Raw genomic sequence first — 24,792 nt, 5'->3', positions numbered from 1 at the left:
GGGCAGCTAGAGTGATCACAAGGCTCCTGAGAGGGAGGGGAAGGTGAGAGGGATGGAAGTGCTGTGCTCTGAGCTTGGAAGCCGGAGGTAGAGGCCATGGGCCAAGGAACGCAGGAAGCCCGGAAAAGCTGGAAAGGCAGGAGAAGCCCCTTCCTGGTGCCGCCAGAATGGGCCCAGCCCTGCGGCTCCTCAACTTTAGCTCACTGAGACTGATTTTGCACTTTTGTTCTCCAGAACCCTAAGATAATAAGTGTGTTGTTTTAAGTCACAGAGTTTGCCATAATTTATTACAGCACCAACAGGAAATGAATCCACTCTTAAGACTCAAGCAAAGTATCCCTTGCTGCCTGAGAAAGGAAGCTATTTGGGGCTTAGAGTGGAGGCTCATTTAGTGGCTGCAGGCCCCTGCAGGCCCCAAGTTTCCCGGAAGGCGAACTGGCAAGGTCCATGACTAGCACACATCAGCGTGGAGCGCTCCCCATCTGTGTGACACAGCAGTTGCTGCAGAGAGGCATGTGGAGGCCAGAGGACCTGCTTCATTTCCAGCCCCGCACCCATAGACTGCACCTAGCCCAGACCCTGAGCCATCACAGGAGACCCAGTGCCATTTCATCTGAGGAATCACAAGTGGGTCCCAGACTCCTCGACCTCTTTGATACAAATGTAAACTCAGGAGTAGGCCCCGTGTTCTCCAACTCATGTATGTTTTGTGTTGCAATTAAACACATTTTATGGGAGTTATTATATTTTATATGCTATTTAATAACATCATAGCTTCACAATACAGATAGCATGTTTTTCATCTCTTTCAGCTCAATGAGAATCTCCATATTCCCAGCCCCTGGCATAGGCGAGGTGTATTAGAAGTGCTGGGCTAACGTTTCTCAGATGGAAGAGCTAAACAGTAAATGGTCTCACCATCTGGGGCTCCCCAGAGTGCGTGTGTGTGTGTGTGTGTGTGTGTGTGTGTGTGTGTGTGTAAGAGAGAGAGAGAGTGTGTGTGTGTGTGTCTGTGTGTGTGTGTCTGTGTGTATCATATTGAATATACTGTGTATTTTTACATGCTCAAGAGATTTGAGTAGGTCTAAGCCAAAGCACTCTGCCCTTGTTTCTCTTTCTTCTCTCACGGTTTTATCATTTACCTTAGTTATAAAGAGGTATGAAAAGACACCACACTAGCAGAGCATCTTCATTAATAAGAACTGCCTCCTATGCAGTGCTTCTCAAAACCTTCCTGCGCTTCAGAAGCACCTGGGAAATGAGTTAAAACTCAGGTTGCTGGGCCCCCAACGCCAGGGCTTCTGACTATACAACTAGGAGGAACTCAATTTACATTTTTTACAGAAATGTACTCATCCTGCTGGTCTAGTGACATTCTCCTAGAGTTAATTTTTTAAAAAAGCCTCTTTTGGGATATGTTCATTCAAATATACCTTTAAACATATATTTGTCAAGTTGTTTAAAAATTTTTTTTTTCCAGTACTGGGAATCGAACTCAGGACCTCATGCTTGTGAGGCAGGCACGGTTCCCCTGAGCTAAATCCCTGGCCCGAGTTGTTTAAACTTTTAAGAATTAAGAATGCTTCTAAAGGATATATTTGGGGTCAAGCCCAAAGCCACAGGAGGAAGCCCACATAGCACCGCTATGGACATGTGATACTGCTGTCACAGGCGGGTGAAGAGTTGAGACTGATAATTGAATCCACCACTTCTCCTGTGTGCCTTACACTCTCCTAGGCATGCTGTACAGTCTGAGCCTTCCATGCTGGGTGTGTGTTAGTGCTCACCACACTGCTGAGCCCAGGGAAGGTCCTTCTCCGGACTGATTACTGCCAAGTGACAGATTGCTCTATCCTTACTGGAGAAAAGCTCAAATTACCATGTCAACATTCCCTGCTTTGGTTGGTTCTAGGCAAAGGTAGACTCCCTGCAGTTTGGACCCATCTATTAAGATGTCACATGTACAATCAGTCAGTCAATCAATCAATCAATCAATCAATGGTGTATTTGAATTTAACAAAATATTTTGAGTGAGCCAATGGGTTTGCTTTTCAGGAGAGTGTGGGATTCTTTGGATATTCTTTGAGCATGGCGCATGTTCTAAACTGACAGGATCTGAGGTCTGCATGCGGCATGGTCCCATGGGAGTGTGCAAAGTGCTCACTTAACGTCTGTGACCCTGCATGTCCTCTGTCGAAGTTTTCAGGTGATAATCCTCTAGCACATCATTCTTAACTGCCCATATCCCTGCCAGACATTAACTTCTCTAAGGGCAGGGGTCGTCTCTGTCCATCTGCCTGCATTGCCTGGCTCCTGGCCGATGCTCAGTGGGAAATTTAACGAAGAAATTCCCATCACACCTGTGCTGGGCCTGAGGCGTTGTTATAAGTGGCAACATGGTGCGCAATGAGATTAAAGAACTTGACAAATGCCAGGGTGATGGGTGAGGAGAGGAGATGCTACAGATCATCCTGAGCAGAAAGAGAAATCCGATGGTGATTTATAACCATGTAGATTGTGGTTTCTATAAAGGCCATCTGGCCTCATGCTTGGATCCCTCTCCCTGCATATGTCTTCATGGAGTTCTTATGTTTCAACTTAGCATCAAAGGGGTGGTTTTTTTGTAAGTGTGATTTTTTTAAATTTTAATATTTTCTATTCCCGTGAAACGGAACAGCGAGGAACTCCTGTTTGCACTTTAAAGGCACAGTCAGCCTGTGATGTGTGCATGTGGAGAACCGGGCAGTTGATGACCATGAGTGTGCTTACTGGAGTAGGGTGTTGGAAATAGTGGCCAACAGGCTGAGGTCAAAGCCAGAAGAACCTCTGAGAAAAAAAATGGAAGAGTTGCCAGTGGTTAGATGAAAATCAAAATACTTCCAAAAAATTGATCTTTCAGTTTTTCTTGAAAAAGATCTGATACCTTCGTAATTCTGGATTTGCTCTTTACAAACAAAAATTGGCTAAAACTGGGTGGCAGCTGTCCTTTCTGGGTGGATGTGGCTGTATGTCAGCATCTCCACTATTCCCTCTTGTTTTATACCCAGCCTCTTTGGTTTATTTGTTACCTGCTTCCCCCTGCACACGTTTGACCTCCACATATTGCCGTGTTACAAGGACCATGAGCTTTCTCAGGAATCCTAAGGATGTGGTAGTTTCCTCTACCCTAAAGATCCCTCTTTGGAGAGCTTTTTAATTTAGAAGTAATGCCTATTAAATAATTATACTGATTTAAATTATTTCTCTTCTTGAAGACTTAAAATGCTATAATAGAACTTAGACATTGCGTACAGGGAAGTTACCCCTTCCTTTCTGAAGTACCCTGTTTCTTTTTGATGTCAAGATTGGATTTGGCTTGGACGGATGGATTCCTGGTGGCAGCTGCCAGTCACACTGTGAAGGTAGTGGGAAGGGAAAGAGTCCAGGGTAGTTTCTTTTGTCCTTCTCAGCTCTGTGGAAGCACTTGCTGATTGGCTGTGAATACCCCGGGTTTATCCAGGCCTTCACAGCTTACAAAACACTTTCCATTCTGTGTTCAAACTGTGACTCAGACACTTGATAACTGTGATTTAGGAAGGCACGTAAATGCTCTGTGCCTCTGTTTCCCTATCTGCAAAGTGGCAATAATAATGACTACCTTATCTAGTGGTAAAAATGAACTGAAATAGGGCCAGGGATTTAGCTCAGTGGTTTCGTAGCCTGCTGTGCAAGCACGAGGACCCAAGTTCGATCCCTGGTACCAAAAAAAAAAAAGGAAAAGAAAAGAACTGAAATAGTGTAGTATATGGGAAAGAATTTAGCCCAGGGCTTCAAGTTTTGTAAGAGTACAAATAGTAGTTTCTTGTAAGACTTCTAGAGGCTTTCAAGAAGGGAATAATTATTCCCATTTTATTGTAAGGAAAACCAAGCATCAGGGAAATTAGGTACACAAAGACGGCCAAGAACCCTAAGAAATCCATGGTTCTCTGGGCACCACCTTTCACCACTAAAATTTTCTCTTATTAATGGTTCCATTGATGATAATACTTTCAGATGAGTTTTCCTGTGGAGTAGTTTTCATGAATGAGAGGGCTTCCCAGGTTGGTGTGGACCCGAGGGCAGTTACACAGAGTTGGATGGGATGGCAAGAACCTGACCAGAATCTCTCCTTTGTCCCAAAGGAAGATGAAAATAAGAGGAAAAGGACTTGCCTCCTGCTCGCCCCTCAGGGACCACTAGTGGCTGCCTTTAATGGGAGGCTTGGGGCTAAGTGAACTTGGAATTAACACCTCACTGTGCAGCCTTGTTCCATTTCTCTGAGGGGATTGTACAGAAGAAACCCTAACCAAAGGGCTTTTGGAGCAGTGTTTCTTTGACTCGATCCTGTCTTTACTAATACTGCATAACCCGTCTTCTGGGACTCCTTTGAGAAAAACTACTAGGAATTTGAATCTGAGTTTTAGAATTTACTACCACCATTTATAAATGGCTGTGGCATACTCCATCTTTTTGGTCATTCATCAGTTTAAATTTTTCCCTTGGAGAAGGGACAGGGCACAAGGAGTTGGGAGAATGTCTTCCTGATATATTGACAAATAGGTAGAGCAATATGAACTAGCTAGTAATTAACCATTTTTACCTACACAAATAGCAGTTTTATTTGGTTTAACCAATTGACAAGGATGTAAATAGTAACAGAGATTAGCATTCATTATATGGCAGATTAAAAATTACCACTGTTTCTTCACAGGTGCATTAGGAACCTTGTAGCGTTGGAAAGCCCAAAGATAGACTGTAATAGAGACCTTCCTTGTCTAGTTTGTTTTCCTCTTTCAGTGGATGATGACCATGCCTCTGACATTCTGACTATGGCAAATTTGACCAAATCTCCCAAATTATCACCAATGGTCTATTGTTCAAGCACCATTCCTTAGCCATCAATGCAAACAGCTTTTGGAATAAAAAATAGATTGAAGAATACGTGGAAGTCCCTAGCGTTGTGCTTGGCATATTAATGTCACTCACTGCTTGCTAGTGGAATTTAGAATTGGAGTAGAAACAGAATGGTAGCATTTGAGTTTATATTTCCCACAGAGCATAGGGTGATGAAAACAGGCAGAGAATAAATAGCAGCAGTCGCTTCATCCTAGCCATCATAAGAGTGGATGAGCAAAGTCCTACAGGGTTCTATATTCAGTGTTAAAGTATTTGAGCCTAGCTGCTTGGCTTGGTTTCCTGATTATGGATACTGCAGGGCCCAGCCTTGCACTTCCATACATTCCATCCCTTAAGGTAGAGACACATGGATTGACTGTCCTGAGCAACGAAGAGGCACCATAAGCTACAGGCACTGAGCTGCTGCCTGTGCGAGGGAACTTGTCACCAAGCTAACAAGCAGGATGTCACCTTTGCTGAAGATCAGTCTGTTACTGTATTCCTTTATACATGCTTGTTGTGTGAGTGAATTTACATGTGCTGTGCTACTGGTCCTTCCAAAACTGAGGATTTGCTGGACTGGGGGGCTTTATATACTGTTGAAATATCACACATCTGCTGTCTCATTTAACTTCATATTTATGTTCTGCTTCTTGAAAATTTCATGGTGGCCTGCATATAAATATGCAAAGATACAAAAAGAATCTAGTCCTTTTTAAGAGAGCACAGTGAGCCAGTGTTAGGCTTTGAGTAGCTAAGTTAGTGCTCAACACGTTTGTACTACTGTAGGGTTAGTTGGGTGATTATTTACTTCAAATCAGCTCCTGCCCAGGAGGCTTCTAGAAAAGGGCCACATTGTTTTGTCTACCACTGTGTTCAGTGTCCCTGGAGTAGGGGTGGAAGAGAGCAGATGCTCAATGGGTATTTTTTTAGGAATTAATGAGGTTGCACGTTTCCAGTTGTTTTCTGCATGAGATTGTCCAGCAGATGTCCACCGTCCTGCCCTTTCCCATGTGTTTGGGGAACCAGAAGTCAGAGTTTTCTTGTTAAAGTTTGAGTCTCAGTTTGTGTCTTTCACTATAGCTCAAGTCAAAGTTTTCTGAAAAATACTTTTAACTCCCTTTACATATGTATATATAATATATATACTATATATTTGATACACTGAGCTAGCGTTTCATTCCTGTGACACGTAACTGAGATAATCAGCTTATGAAGAGCAAAGGTTTATTTTGGCCCACAGTTTTGAAGATTTCTGTCCATGGCCGATCTGTTTTGTTGCTTTTGGGCCATGGTGGCTCGGAACTGAAAGAGAGAGAAAGGGGAAGGGAAGGTTCCCACTCTCCCCTTTGAGCTGCCCCCCAATGACCAGAAGACCTCCCACCAGGCCTCTGCAAGTTTCCACTCCACCCACCCCATTACACCAAGCTGGCGACCAACCTTTCAACACACGGGTCTTTGGGGGGCACATTTCCAATCCAGACAAAATCATACCTACATACTGTACAGTGATTTACCACAAGCAGATGGACTCATCTGTCACCACTCCTGCTGTACCTTAGGCCCCCAGAATATGTTCATCTCCTAAATGAACATTTGACCAACATGTCACTATTTCTCTCGTGCTCCAGCCTCTGGGAACATACAAGCTGTGTGATAGCCTCTATTGCTCCTTAGCCATAACTGCTTCTCTTTGGTGTGTGTGTCCAGCTTCTGACTTGGAGTTCTTGAGTTTTAGGAGTGCTAGGAGGTGAAGGAGTCACTCTGAGACCAGCAGGAGCAGCTGTGTATTGACTGAATGCTCACAGAGGCACCCGGGGCCCTCCTGGTAGCGCCCATCACCATCGGGTCTCCCCTTGCCTGGCCGCCCGTTCTAAAAGGGAGCAGACACGAGGACCAGCTTCTAGATCCTTAGCTGTGTCTCCCCTCTCAAGCTTCTCTTTTTGTTTCAAGCGAAAAATTGGGAAGTCCAAAAATAATGGGAAAATGAAATATTCTGGGGAGTTGGAAACAAAGCAGAAAAAAAGAGTCACTAGAGGAATTCGAGGTGCTTGTTTTCAAATTTTTTCCCCTCTAGAAAGGATTTCTGTGTGTCCCTGTGGCCATAACCATTTACTCAGAGAAACTCCCATTAAGGTTTTTTTTTGTTTTAAAAAAGGAATTCTTTGCAACATCTCAGGAAGCTGAAGGTATAAATATTATAAATGCTGCGGTGGATGACGGTGCCAAATTAAAGGAAGGGGCTGGGCAAGGCAATGAAGCAGGAGGAGAAACAGACCAACTGCAGGAGTCTCAAGCTACACCCAGTCTCTTCTTCTACCTCAGATTCCTGGAGCCCCACCTGAAGGCCACTGCTTGGGTCATCCCTAACTCAAACTAACCTGACCCTGGGCTTCTAGCTTGGAACGTTGTGGCCTGGCTGCTGTTGCCATGGTGATGGTGCAGGGTACATTACTAAGGAGACTTCTCTAGGAAATAAGAGACCTTCCCTTGTCTCCTAACCCACGCTGGCGCCTTCACACGGACAACGTGGCCCTGTGTGGCCAGCACTCTGCCCTTGCTCAGGTGACCTCTCCTTGGACCAGGAATCTCCAACTGTTTTGACTGTCACCATGTTCCTGAAATGTGGCATACACACACTCATCCTGCATCGAGGCTTTTGGCCTTAGGCTCCCTGGGCTCAGCACTTTGTTTCTGCCACACCTGATGTCTGGTCTTAGCTCACATTTCCCTTCATGCTCCTGTGCTCCCAGCTACTTGGGAAACAGGAAGGTTGCTTGAGCCTAGGAGTTTGAGGCCAGCCTGGGCAATGCCATAAGGCATCATCTCAAAAAAAATAATAATAATGCAAAGAAATTCTTGCCTGTCCCCCTTCCCCTTTGCTAGATCAAGTCTTCCAGTATAGACTTTCCCCTCCCTCTTCTCTGTCGTGGTAACCACATACTTATCTGTGCCTTATTTATTTAATGCCTGTTCCTCTACATCCAACTTACAGGTTCTACAAGGTCAGAGGTTATATCTGTTTTATTCACCACTACACGCCCAGCACTGGCTCATAGCCTGACCCTCTGAAGGTGCTCACCAAATGAGATGAAAAAACAGATAAATAAATAGATGATGGTGCATATTCCTGATAGCAAGAAGGATTAGTCCGGTGTGATGGCTGCACATCCTTCTGGAAGCACATCATTTGGGCTGATCTGTATGAGTTGCATGGAGAAGCTGCACTGTGGTTTCAGAGTCACCAGAATGTTCACGTCCTCACTTAGCCTTGCCTGGGATCTGAGTCTCCTATTGCCTGGGCTTTAGGCACTTCGTGATTTTGAAGAAAATATCTGTGACCACCTCGCCTTGAATGCAGCAGCTGTGTGCCCCTCCTCCCAGGGTGGCTCTCTCCAAGGGACATAGTGAGAAACTCCTGACTCATAAAAACCAGCCCTCCATTTGCTCCATAGGTTCACAGCACTGTCTGCCTGGGCTTTGTGACTCCCATAGACAAGGTCCTCCTTTGCATCAATCATTTTCCTGTGGTTTGCACTCAGCTACACTGGCATTCAGAGAAAAATGCTGCCATGACAACTGCCACAACAGATGGTATTTGATCAGTCTCTAAGCTACCAAGGAGATATACAACAGGACTTCCGAGGCTCACATATTTTATGTTATCATGAGACCCATTCCAGCCTTAAGCATGATTGAAATGTGAAGTTTAGCATTTGTTTCCCATCCTGTTTCTCTGTCCAGTTGCTTGGCATTTGGTCAGATTCCTCGTGTTCTCTGGCTATCTGGATGGGAATGTCCTTCTGGATATAGAAGAGAAAGGCTGTAACGGACATAGCCTGTGGAAGTTGCCCTGTAAACCTGGAATCCAAAGACCGCTAAGAAACAGCTCAGCTTGGGATGGGGGTCCCAGCTGAGACGGCGTTGAGGCCACGTTTGACCTCAAACAAAGGAGATCCTGGGGAAGTGCATCCTGGTCTTCACCTGTTGCTCTTCCCTGCCTCCCTCCTTCACCCAGCACCTGTCTGTTTCCAGGGTCTCAGGGCCCCTCTGCTGGGTTTCCCACCCCAGCTATGCTGTAAGTGCCAACAACTTGATCCCAGAGTTCCAAGGCCCATTTCCATGGCAACAGCTACAATAGTCTCTCTCCCTGTCCTCACTCCTCTTTGGCAACACTGGAATGTCAGACTTTGCACAGATTTTTTTCAGCTAATTTTGGAAAGTAGTTGATATTGGCCACTATGTGTTAATGAACAACTTTGCTCGTATTTACATACTTTTCTAGTTAGGAGTCTTTTCCATCCTTGCTTTGCTTTCCTTTATAACCAAATGCTCAGCTCACGCTGGGTGTCTGGATTGCACATGAGGCCTTCTTGGAGAGGCCGTGCGGGTGTCCTGGTGCTGCGGTGGTTCTGGTGCTGCTGCCAGACCCATCCCCTCTCCAGGCAGGGTCGGGAGTTTGCAGTTCCGACAGTGCACGAAGATGGATTATTTACCTATACGGTACGTGCAGGAAAATCTGAAGGTGAATTTTAATCTCAAGAGGGCCTGGATCAAAGAACCAGGCTCCCTTTCTGATCTCATTCCAAATGAAGCAGGAGGCTGGAATCCGCATCTGACCCCTTTCTGCTTCCCAGCCTCGTTGTCTTCCTGGGGTGCAGATGAAAAGAGCGTGGGGCTCAGCTGCCTTGTCAGGAGTGATTTTTAACCTTAATGAAACATTATTAAAGAGTGGATTTGAGACTTGAGGAATGTTTGTTGGACTCCTTCTGTGAACAGAGTTCATCGTAGGGGGAAAAAATCAGGGTGCTTAGTGGGCTTAGGAATGATCCTTTAAATGATGACCAAGTTCTTGTTTTCGTTTTAATATTTTCTGGGACGCTGTTCCTTGTTTCTCATCTCCTCCGTAGAAGATACCATTCTTGGTGCTCCTGGGCCCCTGATCACCTATGGTAGGAAAGCAGGAACCTAGCGCCTCTGTGTTTACTGCTCTGATTCTCCCTGAAATTGGACAGAAATCAGCGTGGGTGTGACAATGGCTCTGTGGACCCTGAAGAGGAAGATTATACAAATGCAGGCTCCTGTGACAGGCAGGAGGACCCCCGGGGTTGCAGCCGCAGCTCTGCCATTGATTTGTGTAATTTCGGTCAAAAATCTGACCTGGTCACCTTACTTTCCCCATCATGTAACAGCAGTTGGTAAAACCAACAGCATCAACAGGATTGGGCATAGAGAAGATATCTACTCAGTTTTGTTGATAGAATGAATGAGCAAAAAAATCACAGAGCTTGAAGCTAGACTTGGCAGCACATAGGAGGCCAAGGCAAGAGGATCGCAGTTTGAGCCGAGCATTGGCAACAGCTATATAGAAGGGCCTGTTCCAAAAAGAAAAAAAGTCTGGCGATGTAGGTTGGTGCAAAGGGCCTGGGTTCAGTCCCCCTGCTACTTAGCACTACAGCAATCAATCAACCATGCAGCTCAAGGTTTCGAGGGTTTGCAACTTCATCAGTGCTATTTTAGGACAGTTGATTCTCCACTGGGGAGGGCTGTCCCATGCCTTGTAGGATGTTTAGGATCACCTTTGGTGCCTACCCATTTAACACCAGTAGTACCACCCACTCAGCCCCAGTGTGACGGTCTGAAGTGTCAACAATATATCCAAGCTGTTCCCCCTCTTCCACCCCTTCTGCCTGTCCATTGGTGCAGTGCTGAGCTAAATCATAAAATCCTATGAAGGACTCTAAAAAATAAATCAACAAAGGAGGAAGAAGACATATGCCAGGTAATCTATTTATAATTATACATCCTTTTCATAGAATTTAACATGAAAAGCAAGCCCAAAAGATGCTGAATTGAAATGTATGGAGGCTAGCCTTGCAGGAAGGCACTGCTGTGTACGTGCAATGCTCCATAAATATGATGGGCAAGTATATTTTAGGCTCCGTGGAAGGCAAGCTCCATAGGATGAGAGTGCTATGGTAGAGCAGTGGCTTTTCTCGGATATGTTGGTGCCTGGCTTTCTCTTCCATCCCAGTGTACTCTTGTGGATAATCTTGCCCTGTCCACACTGACCCACCTACATGTCAGCTTCTAGGGTATGTACCAAGTGTACGTTAAAAAAATGGTTTTTTGCATTACTAAAGATGGGGGATGGTCAGCTTTTTCTTCTTCTCATTTTCCATGGGGACATAATCATCAAAGCCTCTCTTATCAGATATATACAAGCTATTAAAGAAGTATGATTAGCAGAAGAAAGTAGGAATGGAAGAGAAATTTCATCATGTTTAAAAAACAGTGCCATTTTGTGGGGTATTGGCATATTACCACTGTGTACAGCAGCAGAAATAAGGAATGCTAGTTGACACTTTCTCTTAGAAGCAGGGCTCTGTAATAGAACATAATAGCATTTAGAGTTATAACTTTTATTACACTTATAAATGGAAAAGTGCTCCAAAACCCCTTTACAGAGGGTTTCAACCATTCACTTCCTTTCTTCCCTCTTCTCCCTTTCCTTCAAGATGGTAGCACCTGCTCATCTGTCAGTCATCCAGGGGCTGGACCAAAGAAAGGGGAGATTCAAAGCAGGTTAAGTTCTCCACCTCTCTAGGGAGTGATTTTCTGTGGTGGTGATAGCAGGCATAATTCATAGCATTACCATTTGCCTAGTTTGCAAGAAATGGGATTCTGCTTCTTTTTCTAGAGATGAGAAAATACTTGCTGGATGAGGACACTTCAAGGTGGGCTAGAGGTTGAGAAAGATGGAGGCCTGTCTCCAGGAGCAAGGCTAGCATAACCTTAAGCTCAGGATTGAGTGGATTCTCATAAGATGGGTGCAGTTTTATTCAGGGGTCGTGTAGCCAGACTGAGTGCATTTGGAATGTGTTCAGATTCGAGTATTGAAGAAACATGCCAGACATAGTGGGAGAGGGGACATGAACTTCAGCAAGACTTGGAGCCAGACTCCACTCACATTAGAGCTCTTAAAATGTAATGCTTCACACCCTCTGGCTATGAAGAAGCATCAAGAGTTTGCTTGGGGATAGCGAGGGAGGATGGGGACATGTGCACTGTGGAAGACAGTCATCTATCAGCTCAGAACAAACTCCATGGGTTAAGTGCTGGTTTGAGTGTCCAACAATGTTGATGGCACCTGAGAGATCTCGTGGGCTGGGGTGGTCATGGAGAGGAGTGGAGTCTTTACTGCGACCAGTCCTGGCACGTCTGGGAGGCCCCTCATACTCTGGCTGGTGGGTTCCTTCTTGCCCTGGAGAGCACAAAGGACAGAGGTGTTGGGGAGGCCACCTCCCTCTCTGGTCATCTGCCATGCCTGCCGTCCTGGGAATGTTGTGGGTAAACACTACCCAGATTCCTTTTGCAGCTCCTATTCACCACTTGTACATTTGACGGCTTCTTTGGTGGCTGGAAATTTCTCCCAGCTTCTGGTAGCTGGGTGGGTCCACTAACTTCATCCCCACCTCCATTTTTTCTGGCTACTGCTCAAGGTTTCAGGATCGCACGGTGCCACCGATCAAGAAGACAGCTCTCACTCCCCCTGGGTTATTTTTGGCAGCTGTGAGCAATCCGAGGCCTTGACTTTGGCACTGTGCGATTTGGGTATTAGGTAACCTTTTCCTGTGCGAGTACAGACAAAGGAGAGTCCTAACCTGTGTCCATCCAGCCATCAGACATTTTTACAGCATTCTATCTGCCCTTGGTTCCTAACAAGACATGGTTCTGTAGAAGGCTGAATATTTATTAAGTGTATTTTGTTGTTTTTTTCCCTCTAGATTGAAAATATAGATGCCTGCTTGAATTTCCTGGCAGCTAAGGGAATAAACATCCAGGGGCTGTCTGCAGAAGGTGAGTCAGAGTGCTGGTCATGCAGTTGCTTCTTTGTCATTAGCAGTGCCTACCTGTTACTTACTGATGACCTTGCTACAGTCACAACAGGGGATGCTGGTGGGCTCTTCTGGTTTTGTTTCTCTCGGGCAGCTCAGTGCTTGCCTGAACTTGAGGATGCCAGGCTTTGCCAACCCAGAGTATCACTCCAAGAATGCAGCCCTGTCTGTAAGACATTGAGGGGTGGTGAATGGGGAGCTGCTCTTATTGGAGGAGGGCTTGCTTCAACAGTGCTGATTTGATTTACCTGTCTGGTGGCTCAGTTAATGATCAAGTCAGGCTTTATCCGTGGGAGAGAGAACCCTCAACCACAGAACATAATAAACTGTATGGCTCCCAGGGAAAAATGCTCAGTCCTTATCTGTGTTGTTAGAGAAGCAGAACTTTGCTCTGTTCTTTAAAAAGGATGAGGTTTGTTAATGCAATACTACATTCTTACACCCTGATTAGTTTTTAATTAACTCAAATTTGGGGGCTAATTAGCACATTAGCTTCTGTTGTGTTTTGCTGTTAAATCAGGTATTGGCCTGGAGCTGGCTGGTCGGAATTTGCAGCCTCCCCAGGCAACACCTCAGCCTGGAAACTTCCGCTGCCTTCCCTGTTTGTAAACACCAGCAGCTGCCAGCTCCGAAGCTGCCATAGGCCCGGCGTCCTCCCAAACTCATTAGGCTGCACCTGCCTCCAGCTTTTCCAGAACGAGTGGAGCAGTCAGTCCAGCATCTAGATGGTACACCTTTCCCTAGCAAGGGTGCTGCAGCAGTAGCAGGGACTGCGGGAGTCAGGGTGGGGCGGCTGGGAGCCGAGGGAGCGGAACAGGTAAGTGTGCACGCCTGATGCGAGGGTGAGGGCGGCTGTTCCTTGATGGCTCTGCGGCTTTGGTGAGAGCAGAGCTTGGATCGCCTAGCTGCATTCTGGGGTGTGGTTTCTTCCATTGTGTGGGTGGGCAACATAAAGGGCCAATATGAATGCCTTCTGGAAATGACATGTCTATAGCGGTCCTGTTGGAATTCTCCTTTGGGGAACAGTAATGTGGGTCTTTGGCCAGGCATGGTCACACTGCTTCCAGATGTCTCCAGAGCAGGCGTAGTGTGGTCAGCCCTGGAGCTGGCTCTCACAGAAGGATCCTGGAAGCTTCCCCTGCCTTGGGGTGTGGACCCTCATCCATGTGGAATGCATTGCTGAGGTGTGGGGCTTGAGGGTGGTAGGGAGATGCAAATTCCCGTTCAGAGAAACACAGTATTTCCTCCTGGTGGGGGGTTCTTGTGTCAACCAGTAGGTGGCGAGACCTGCTCTGCCTATCTGGATGAGGCTGGACCACAGGGACGGGTCAGTATCCCACCAGCAGAGCACTAGCAAGGACTTGTTAGAGTTGTGCTCAGCAGCACAGGCTCGAGGGGATGCCGGCTGGAGGCCTTACTTCATCGGAGCCCGGGCCTGGAGGTGGCCCCAGCCACTCAGCATCTACCCATTGTCCTGCCTTCTTCTTTGTGTCTTCCCTCATCTGCCCCATCCTCTCTGTGCCCTAAGGCATGGGAATCTTTGCAATAAGTATGTGTCAAATGAACAAGTGGCCATGCTGCTCATCTGGGTTTATCTGTATTGGCTCCAGTTCTCCCAACTGAAGCTGGAGTTTTAACACCTCAGTTTACAGATGAAGGAACTTTGACTTAAAGAGGTGTAATGAGAGGCATCCTGAGGCATGTGGCCAGAGTGGCAGAGCCAGGGTTTGAACCCAGGTCCGTGTGATTTCAGAGTTTATGCTCATGGTGGCTTCTAGGGAAGCAGATGGATAAACTCAAGGCATGCCATGTGCAGGGGAAGGAAATCAGACTCAGAACTCTGTGGCCCTTGAAGGTACACCGTGCAAAAATACACTCAGGTCTGTGCCCCTTTATGATGTTGAGGTGACCTCATGGACCTCTGAGCATAGAAGACCATCGTGTAGTAGGGTGTTGAAGAATTGACCGTGGAGTTATAACTATGAAGTCATTTTATGGTATTTCAGCATGCTGTGTTGAGTCTCCATCTTTCCTGCTGGGTTGAGACTCACATAATGATATTTTGGCCAGAATCCACCTCTCTTCAGTCACCTTCAGTTATTAGTATAACTTTGTGTCCCTATTTATGACTCAGCTTGTTTTGTTTTTCCAGCACTGGGAATTGAATCTGGGTCCTTGCATATGCTAGCTAAGCACTCTACCCCTGAGCTCCATTCCCAGCCCTATCTTGTTCATTTTGAAACTGCCATCACAAACTACTCAAAGCTCTTTCCCATGGAAGTGGCTGTCAAAAGTGGAAGGGGCATGAGGCATGGGACATGGGGACTTGACTTCCTTACTTTGTCCTTTTCTGCTTCCTCTGCCTGAGCCAGCAGAGGAGCAGAGTTCTGCTGCTGGTGAAGTTGCTGTCTTCCTCTTGGGTGGCCAGAACTTCCTGTGTCCCAGGCTGTGAACCCCACACGCCCTGGGCCGGAGGACTTTTGTGTGGCTCCCAGGCCATTGATGGTCCTTGTAGATGTTGTCACCTTCTTCACCTCTGTCACTTGGCCCCCTCCAACATTTCGCATGGAAGCAACAGGAATGTGTGGCCTCCGTTTTCCACTTGCAGTGGGCGAACAAGCTTCCTGTCGCCTGGCAGCAGCTTCCACCCTCCAGTCTCTCCCCAGTCCTTTCTCCCCAGTTCAGCTGGCCCAGAGGCAGATGAGCCAAGTCTCAACACCTCAGGACTAAAATTCCAGGCACTTCCTTGCCAGCAGGCTCATTTTCAGTCGTTATCCAGGAGCCTCAACTTCCTTGGAGAGAGAGGAAATATCCTCCCTCTGTAATCGCCAGGTGTTGCTCCCCGCAATGACATTCTGTCTTTCGATCTTTTTTATTGATTCTTTGAGGGTAGGTAGAGAACATTGATGGTACCTGCTGGTGAGACCGACTCTGAATGCCTGTATTCTGCGGGAAGGTGACTGTTCGCGTCTTCTGTCACCAATTTGATCTTAAAAAGAGCAAGAGTGCGCATAAACTCGTTATCTTCAAATTGGGCCTTATTCACACTTCAGAGTACTAGAAATACTCTCTTGAAATCCTGTCAAGTTACAGAACAGGAACCATTTATCGAGAGCCTGCCATGCGTCGGTCGCTGACCCCTCCTATCTTATTTCACCCCCCCACCCCCAGCAACCCTCTGAGCTCAGTGTCGGAATTATCCCCATCACACAGAGAGGGAGCCAACTGCGTTAGTCAGCTTTGCATCGCTGTGACAAAAGACCTGACAAAGACAGCTTAGGAGGGGAAAGCTTTATTTGGCCTCATGGTTTCAGTGGTTTCAGTCAGCTGGCTTCGTTGCTTTTAGGCCTGTGAGGAGGGAGACGCATGGTTGAGCAGCACCGCCTACCTCACAGCAGCCAGGCAGTGGAGAGCGAGCAGACAGCATGAAAGGGCTCAACACAAAGTCTCCGCAGTGGCCGTGTGGCTCACTCCCTTCACCAGGCCCTACCTCCTGAGCTTCCATTACCTCCCAATGGTGACCTTCAACCTTGTCCATGGGTGGGTTGATCTGCTGGAGACACTAGAGCCCTCATGGTCCTGTCGTCCTCCAAAAGCCCACCTCTGAGCACCTGAGACGTGGGGGACACTTTAGGTCTAAACCGTGACACCAAAGGCCCAACGTAGGGGAATATGAGGCCCGCAAGGCCAGCAGTGGCTACACCGCTCTCCTCTGTGATTCAAGTCCTGCTCTCTCCTCCTGCCCACCACTGCCTATATTTCTAGCTACCTGCAAACTACTAGGACAGCATCTTAGTGTTTGAAGGAAAGGTGAAGTCTTCATGCTTTTTGTTTCTCTTTTGAAGCCAATTGAGTGCCCCGAGTCCCCTCTTGTGATGAAAAGCACACTGGCAGTTGGAAAACCCCGCAGGTACACCTCCACCCTTTCCCAGAGACTAAAGCTGGCTCTGGAACCAGAGGCTGTATGCACCTGTCCTGCAGTTGTAGCAGCACAGGCCCCGACCTGCCTGTCAGGAAGCCGCAGAGAGCCTTTGTTCCAGGGCACAGACAGCAGGGCCTGGGGCCAGAGCTGCATGGAGGTGCTGCAGGTCTGGGCACTTCCTGGTCTCAGCCTCCAGGACCCTCAGTGCTTCTGCAGCAGGAGCCCATCTCTGCTCAGAGCTTTGCCAGAATCCTGAGGGCTTTAGCCTCTCCTGCCCTGGGGTGATATTCAAGATCCACGCCCCTCAACACTTCCGGACAACCACTTTGCTTGTCCCTCAGTCTGCCTCTGGGAGGAGCGATGGCATTTTTCTCTGCCCATTTTGGGGACATCTGGGCTTTTTGCTGCTTGGCCCTGAACCATCCCTCTGCGGTGGAGAGCAGCGGTCAGGGTGAGGTACATTCTATGGAGTGCGGCAAACATCTGCTGGGCATATACTATGTTCCCGGCAGAGTGATAGGTGCTGGGGCCTGTAGTGCTGCTGAACAGGTGCAAAACAAGGCTTCATTCCAGTCAGTAAGAGAGCTAGCTCATGGGAAGTTCTGACCCAGTGGTGACCAAAGAAAGGCAGACTGGCACCTCCTAGGGTAGCCGGGGGCTTTGGAGAGGCAGTGATGTATCCCTGGCTTCTGCGGAATGAATAGGCACTCACCAGGCAGAAAAAGGAGAGGAGAGAATTCTAGACAGGAGACAGGACATAGGGGACTTAGGCATATGGAGACAAAGGGCTGGCTGTTTATCAGCCGAGCAGATTGGGGAAACAGAGGTAGAAAGATCCTTCCTGCAGACTCTAGAGTCTTTTCTTTCTTTTCCTTTCCTTTCTGCGCCACCACACTGGCTGAGTGTGTGCTTTTAAAGTGAAATTAGTTACCAACTAGATCAGCCCTGCCTCATGGCCAGGGACCTAGGTACTGACATTGCTCTTTCATTCTGAGCCAGAAAGCTGGCGGTCTCTCTGGCTGGACCTTGAGAATGAAAGTAGCAAGGGAACATTTCCACCTCTTCTACCCTTATCACCTGAGTGTGGCACTCAGTGAGCTGTTTCTGTCCTGCTGCTCAAGGAACCCCATACCGTAGGCTCTGCTCCCACCCTCTCACCCCTCCCGGGTGGGAAATGCTGTAAGCAGGACATGGAGGGCCACAGGAGTAGGAGGGGAGGCGTGCAGCCAGCCCATGGTCCCCATCAGTGGGGTGAGCCTCACACACTAAAGGAAACTGGATAGGAGTTCTGTGGTCTGCAGTCTACAGTAGCACCCCTTAAGCTCCAAATCCCCTCTAGCCTGTGCCACAGGTTTCTTTGAATTAGATTGTTCCAAAGCTTGTGCCTTTGAAAGCCAGGCCTGAGGTTTCTGTTTAAAAATATTGGAAGAAAATAACTCCTGCCTTGTTTATCTACCATGCAAGACATTATCTACAGCATCTGTACAGATTGGTACCAGCTAGTGGGGACAAAAAGATCAGCCAGAGAGCAAAGAACATATGCATTCAGGCAACATGCATTCTAATGGCCAGGATTATGGCCTTCAGGTTACGTGACGGGGCCATAAGAACAGAAGACGTCTCCTTGGACAAGTCACTTCTCTCCAGTTCTGCTTTTTCCTTCTCTAAAAGTCAAGGTGAGGTCAGTGGATCAGATCCAAGCTGATGCTTCTTTGCCCAAGCTTTGGAAAATGTCATGAGGGAAACATTCTTCTGGGCTCTGTATTTTATTTTCAGGCTTCCTCTGTGGAGCTGGCTTACCAGGCTTATGGGACACAGACAAATACCATTTGGAAATGTGGAAAGAACACAATTCTAGCTATTTTGGATACTGTCTACTATAGACCACCCATGGTATAGACTATGTGGCTTTCAGAACACTCACTACTCTTGTTTTTGTGATCTGGAAAAGAAAAAATCCCTCAGCTGGGGGATGAATAAACAAAATATGATCTGTCCATATGATGAGCTACTACTCAGCAATATAAAGAAATCAATCAATGCTCTAATATGGCTGAATCTTGAAAGCATTATGTGAAGTAAAAAAAGCCAGATGCAAAGACTACAAATTGGATGATTCCATTTCCATAAGTGTCCAGAAACGACAAATCTATAAAAACAGAAAACAGATTCATGGTACTCTCAAAGTGGCTTTGGAGGTTAATTGTAGTAGATCATGAGGAATCTTTTTGGAGTGATAGAAATACTCTAAACTTAGAACATATTAAATTTACTAAAATTCATTGAATGATGCCCTTAATTTACAAATTACATAATACCTCAGTAAAGCTCTTTTTAAGCTCATTGCATTTTCTCCCAGGTGGCCCAGTCATGATTGGTTTCCTTCTGGACACCAGAGACTGGGAAAATAGGGGGTGGACCCCTTCTGGGCTTCCTTTCAGGGAGCATCTGAGAGGTTCTGAGGAGGCTGCAGGTAGAAGGACCATGCTTTCTGAGCCAAAATGCAAAGTGAGGGGCCAAGCAGTGCCCGGGTGCTTTGCACTCATTCTCTCCTTCAGTCTTCACTTAGTACAATGAACCCTTCCTTGACTTACGAACACAATTCTTTCCGAGGGCTGGTTGTAACTCAAGTTGGTCAATTGAAGGCTCAGGCTCCTTACACAGCCTTCAAAGTCTCTCTCCTGTATCCAGGCAGCTCTCAGTGTCCTTAGAGAGACACTGGCCCAGGATTTCTCAATTAACCCCACACAGGAAGGATGTTGTCGTGTTCCTTCCAGAACTCTCTAAGGGTTACATCTGTGAGACCATCTGGAAGCACAAGCCACTGGAATTTGGGTCATAACTCAAGACTTTGGTCATAAGTTAAAAATAAAATTCTGGTTGTAACCCAAGTTGTCTGTATGTCAGGCCGGTTGTAACTTGAGAGTCTATTGTATCAGCCCTCTAGGAAGCTGCAGTGGGAATCATACCCATTATACAGGAGAGGAACACTGAGGCCCAGAGAACTTGAATCACAATTTAAAGCTTATCAATGACAGACTGTGAGATTCAAACATTGGTTTCTCTGGCTCCAAAAATCAATGATCTTTATAATAAAATTGCTATCTCCTGAGAAAAATCTATGTACTGGAGGGACATTGTGCTCTTTGACAGTTAAAAATGCTTTAGGGAATGATGGAACAAACTGCTATGAATAGTAAATGACTTGACCACCATGGCAGGGAGAGAATAAGACAAGACCAACTCTGACTGTCTACACTGGAGTCAGCTGCTAGGTCATGGGGATGCTGACATGGACATGACAGCCTTCCGCGGTGGACAACCCCTGAGCCCCTGGGTATGCTGAATTAAATTTCTCCCCTCTTTGTTTTCCTTGTGTGGTTTTAAAAAAATGTGTTCTGGAATGTTTGACACACCAGGAGAATAAAGACTACTTATGTGCCTACCAGCTAGCTTAATAAATAAAACATTATCTGTTCTGCTTTTCAATGCACCACACATGATGTGTATATAAGTGAGCCAAGTTACACAGTGTTAGGAAACTGAACTTTGAGGCTGAAAACTCTGGATTCAAATCCCAGCTCCAGAGCTATTTAGTACCTTGGAGAGGTTGCAAAACCTTTCTGAAGTTCTGTTTCCCCTTAAGCGAAAGAGGGTTAATAATATTCACTTCTCAGGTGCACAGGATTAAATGAGATCATGCATGTGAAGAGCTTAGCCTGATACACTCTAGTCAATGGTAGTGCTTGTTATTCTAAGGCGTCTAACAAGCTTATCGGTGTCAACGGCACTAAAAATAGCCCTTATAGTGGATTCAGTTTGAAAGAAAATTGTTTCCCCAAATTCCTTCCCAAGTGCTAGCTTGCACGTCATTACTTGGTTGCTTCATCTTGATTCTGTCCCTTGCTGCCACTGCCCAGCCAGGTGACCCCAGGTGTGTCACTTTATGGGCTGGAAGGCTCCCTTTTCCATGAGTAACATAAGCAGCTTACTGAATGACCTGTCCAAGCCTCACACTCCAGGCTGCGTGTGTACGAGTGAGAACATTTGGAAGCAGAGTGCCGTGGATGTATCTTTTCTGGTTTCTGTAAGATGGAGAAGGAAGCAGCAGAAAGTTAGAGCCGAGCTACCAGAGCAGCTGGGTGGGGAGCATGCCCACCTCTTTGGAGCTTTCTCTGCTGCCCGCCATGCAGAGTGCTCCACACTCAGTGACAGGACTTCCTGATTTGCCTGCCACAGCTCTAGACAGACTGGTCATCCCAGCATAATTAAGAGCTCCTTTGTTTTGCTCTCAAAAATATCATGATTTGCATAAGAAATTATAAGGTCACTATCAGAAATGCCATCATTTTTTTAGGAGTGTCTTTTTTTTTTTGGTACCAGGGAACGAACTCGGGTCCTTGCACTTGCACAGCAGGCGGCGAAACCACTGAGCTAAATCCCCGGCCCCAGTGCCATCATTTTTAACACATGAAGCAGGAGGTGTCTGACAATCTTATTCGGGATTCTGGGCCTGTGGTCTTCATAGAGTAACCAAGAGCAGTGGGCTTTCACATACAAGCTCTCATTTGATCTGCAGAATCAGCTGGTGTGATGGGACCGGCGGCCTCAGAATTGCCATCTTCCTGAGGCCCAGAGAGATGAAATGATTTGCCTGAGGCTGCACAGGGAGAGTGGTAGGGTGCAGATTGGAACCCATGGCTTGGGTTTTCCATCCACTGTGACCCTAGCAGCTCTCATCCTGGGTCAGAGCCTGCCGGCTCCTGAAGCGCAGGTGAAGGCTAGATCCCAGAAGCGCGCATGCTCACTTCCTTCCAAGCCTGCAGGAAGGGGAGCTTCAGCAGGAAGTCATCTATCCTGGCCTGTGCAGCACCTCTGAGTCCCTGGCAGGGAGCGGGCCCTTCAAGAAAGCACTGCCTGGGACCATCGGTGGCCTTCCCAGCTGAGCCCAAAGTGTGCACCCCCTCCAGGCAGGACTGCCAGTACCCACCCCCACGGCAAGGTCCCTGAAGCTCCCTGCCCCTGTTCCCTGTAGACAGATCAGAGAGAGAGATCCAGCCCAAGGTGTCGGGAAAGTAGGCGGCCGGGTGTGTTTCCCAGCTACCTCTCCTCCTCTGTCCTCCCTGTGGGTGACCTAGTACTTCACCCTCGGGGTCATGTTAGACTGTGGCTTTCAGCATCTGGTGTAAAAGTACTTCGTCAAAGAAAGGATGGCCCAAGGAGCAGCCCCTTGTGCCCCCGTCACCTCTGCCTAGGAATAGATATTTTCTTCTTCACAGCTCTTTATGCATGCCTTGGGGCAAATGCATTTTAATGTCTGAAATGTACTGGCTGGAATAAAAGAGATTTCTTCCCACCATGTTCTGATTTATTTTAATATAGGAGCTATTTCGTAGCAGTGCTTTATGGAAGCAGGTCCTGATGGCCTCTCCCCTCACCCCCCGAATGACAGCTCTTTAGTTCAGGGGCAGGGGAGAGGGAGGCGTGTGCCGGTGAGGAGGATGACTGGGCAATGCAGATGAGGCTCGGGTGTGGGGTGGCAGCTCCTTGGCACACGCGAGTGGCATGAGGCGCAGAACGTGGACTTGGCAGAGCCAAGCAGCACATTGCATCTCCCCTAGGGCCAGCGCACCTCGGTCCAGAGCGTTCCCTGTGCCTGCAGACAAGCTCGGTCTTGCTGGGGAGTTTGTTGTTTCAGTGGTGTCCGTGCGGAGAATTTCCTCCTCTGGCACTCGCCAGACATCCAGTTGCAACTTGCCCAGTGTAGCCACACTAATCCTGGCGGGAGGATAAGCTAATTGCTTTGTGGTTTAGGCCTGATTTTTCACGGACCGTGATGCCATGGAGTGTTCAGGAAGTCTGTCACATCCTGAAGGATGTCAACTCTTGCGAGTGCTGTGGCAGCCCCAGCCCATTAGATTGGAGGAAGAAGGCTCCATGGCTTATCAGAGTCTCTTTATTGTCTTGCAGAAATCAGGAATGGAAACCTCAAGGCCATCCTAGGCCTCTTCTTCAGCCTCTCTCGATACAAGCAGCAGCAACAGCAACCCCAGAAGCAGCACCTCTCCTCCCCTGTGCCACCTTCTGGGTGTCCTGTGGCCGGGGCCCCCTCCCAGTGCCAGGCTGGCACCACTCAGCAACAGGTGCCGGCCACCGCCCAAGCCCTGTGCCAGCCTCACCAGCCAGCGCTACTCCAGCCGTCCAAAGCACAAGCTGAAATGCAGTCCAGGTGGGGCTCGTGCTAACTGACTCTTCTGTTGCTAGGAATCTTTCTTCACGATGACCACATGGTAGCTTGTGTTGCCTAGGCTCCCCCAGTGTTGAAAAGTGCCATGGTTCACACAGGGTCAGCAAGACCTTGAACTGGGTGCGACGGCGCCCTTCCTGTCCCAGCAGAGATGTGCACTTTCATAGGTCAGCATCGCCAGCAGCCAAAGCTAAAGAGCTGCCCCTACCGTTACTCTGGCCTATTATATGCCCTCTGTGTGTAATAAACAGCACCTAAAGGAAACTTCAAACCCCTTTTCTGTGTTGATGTACGAACCAGATGCTTGGAGTTAGAGCGTGAGAGTCATTTGACTTCATGGAGGCAAACATTCCATTCTAACAGATGCCTCGCTTTGCCAGAAAGAAACAGAGCAAGGGAAGGCCATGAGTGTAGGCAGGGCAGGAGCAGCCCCTTCCCCCAGGCAGCATCCCTTGATGGGAGCAGTGGCTGGCAATGTGACTGGGTTTTGTTGAACTTAGACAGTGGGACGGGGTTGATCTCAGTGAGGTACAGTTCCACCTTGGGAGTGACACCTGCTTCCTAAGACCAGGACCTGGATCTAGCCAGTGCTCCCAAGGGGACTAATGCTTCCACTCAACTCACCACGGAGCCACACGCAAGCAGAGTGTCCAGTAGTTACCCTGTGCTGTGCCGCAGGGGGATAGCTGTCCTCTTAACTCTGCAAAAGATCGTCCTGCAAATCATTTGTTTTCATAGCAGAAAAAAGAGGGAATTGAGAATGGGAGAGTTTTTAACTCCTGGCAAATTTCTAAAGGGAAGCTCTTTATAATTATCTCCAGTTAAGCAGTCTTTAACTATAAAAGGTGAATGCCACTGATCTAATTGATTGCTTGATTTCATCTAATGTGTGCTGAAAAGCAATGCCTTCTCTTTCCAGTGCCCCAGAGCACCAGCATGGATAACCACAAGGTTTCTTGCACACCTTGATGCTCTTTATCACCTGTTTTAGTTGGGCAAAACCCAAAACTGCTGAAGTTCGGCAGCTGTCTTATAGATTGTTGTAGCTTTTTTTTTTTCCATGCAAAGTGTTATTTCCCAATTGTGCTGGTTTTAAACCTGACAGTGATGGGTGTAATGTAAATCGGCCCCCCTAATTAATTATCTAATTATATCCAATTCACATTATGGAAATGTGTGGGGTTGGAGAAATGTCTGGACTAGCAGTGAGGAATTGACAAGTAGGCACTGCACCCTTGGCGTAGGAGCTGTTCTGGTCACGGGTTCCCCAATGTCCCTGGATGATGGGGACAATCATTTCCCAGCCTGCATTTTACAGTGTGCATATTCCCTGGAGGTTCACTTGGGTTATACTGCAGGGGAAGGGCTTTGGTGGACAGGAAGAATGAGGAGATAACCTGGATTAAGGTGTCATAACTGTTATCTTAGGCCTGCTCAGGGGCTTGACATTGCCAATGTATATTCTTTTATTTAGTTAGGGTAAAGTCTTCTATGTGCCCAGCACTGTGCTAGGCACTTAGAAGTCAAGGATGAACAAGATAGCCAAGGTGCCTGTTCTCCACATGCTACTGGAGGAGGCTGACAAACAAACAGGAGGAAAAGTATCTGGTGGCGGTGGGTGTTATACTAGGATGATACAGCTGAGGGGCACTGGGTGCTGTTTTAGATTGAGTTGATGGGAAGGTCTCCTGGAGACCTAAGTGGAGAGAAATTAATATTGAAAACAAGCCAACCCTTAACACCTCAGTTGTGGAGAACTGGCAGAGACCAGCTGGTGCGAGGCTCTGTGGTAGGCCTTGGACAGTGAAGGA

The 24,792-nt window shown here is 47.4% G+C and overlaps 1 protein-coding gene across 19 annotated transcripts in view; it reads left to right on the top strand.

Annotated features, from left to right (window-relative positions):
- Nav2 (neuron navigator 2) overlaps window positions 1-24,792 on the top strand; it is a 665,125-nt gene that overhangs the window by 437,446 nt on the left and 202,887 nt on the right. For 18 of the 19 annotated variants that reach the window (XR_015451332.1, XM_087211232.1, XM_087211229.1 and 15 more), the window contains 2 exons: window positions 12,702-12,774; window positions 22,705-22,963. Coding sequence is in view for 18 of the 19 variants with exons in the window: in XM_087211232.1 (XP_087067358.1) it covers window positions 12,702-12,774; window positions 22,705-22,963 (332 nt within the window). In the remaining variant the exon portion in view is untranslated. Of the gene's footprint in view, window positions 1-8,027; window positions 9,418-12,701; window positions 12,775-22,704; window positions 22,964-24,792 lie in introns of those variants that run through there. The other variant, XM_087211234.1, reaches the window with a different exon arrangement.

The sequence above is a fragment of the Heterocephalus glaber genome, unplaced genomic scaffold, assembly GCF_053883595.1.
Source record: "Heterocephalus glaber isolate CG9 unplaced genomic scaffold, H.glaber_assembly_v1.0 deba00001428, whole genome shotgun sequence".
Lineage (NCBI taxonomy): Eukaryota > Metazoa > Chordata > Mammalia > Rodentia > Bathyergidae > Heterocephalus > Heterocephalus glaber.
Note: the sequence above shows the minus strand (reverse complement) of the source record. Positions and strands in the feature narration are given on the sequence as shown.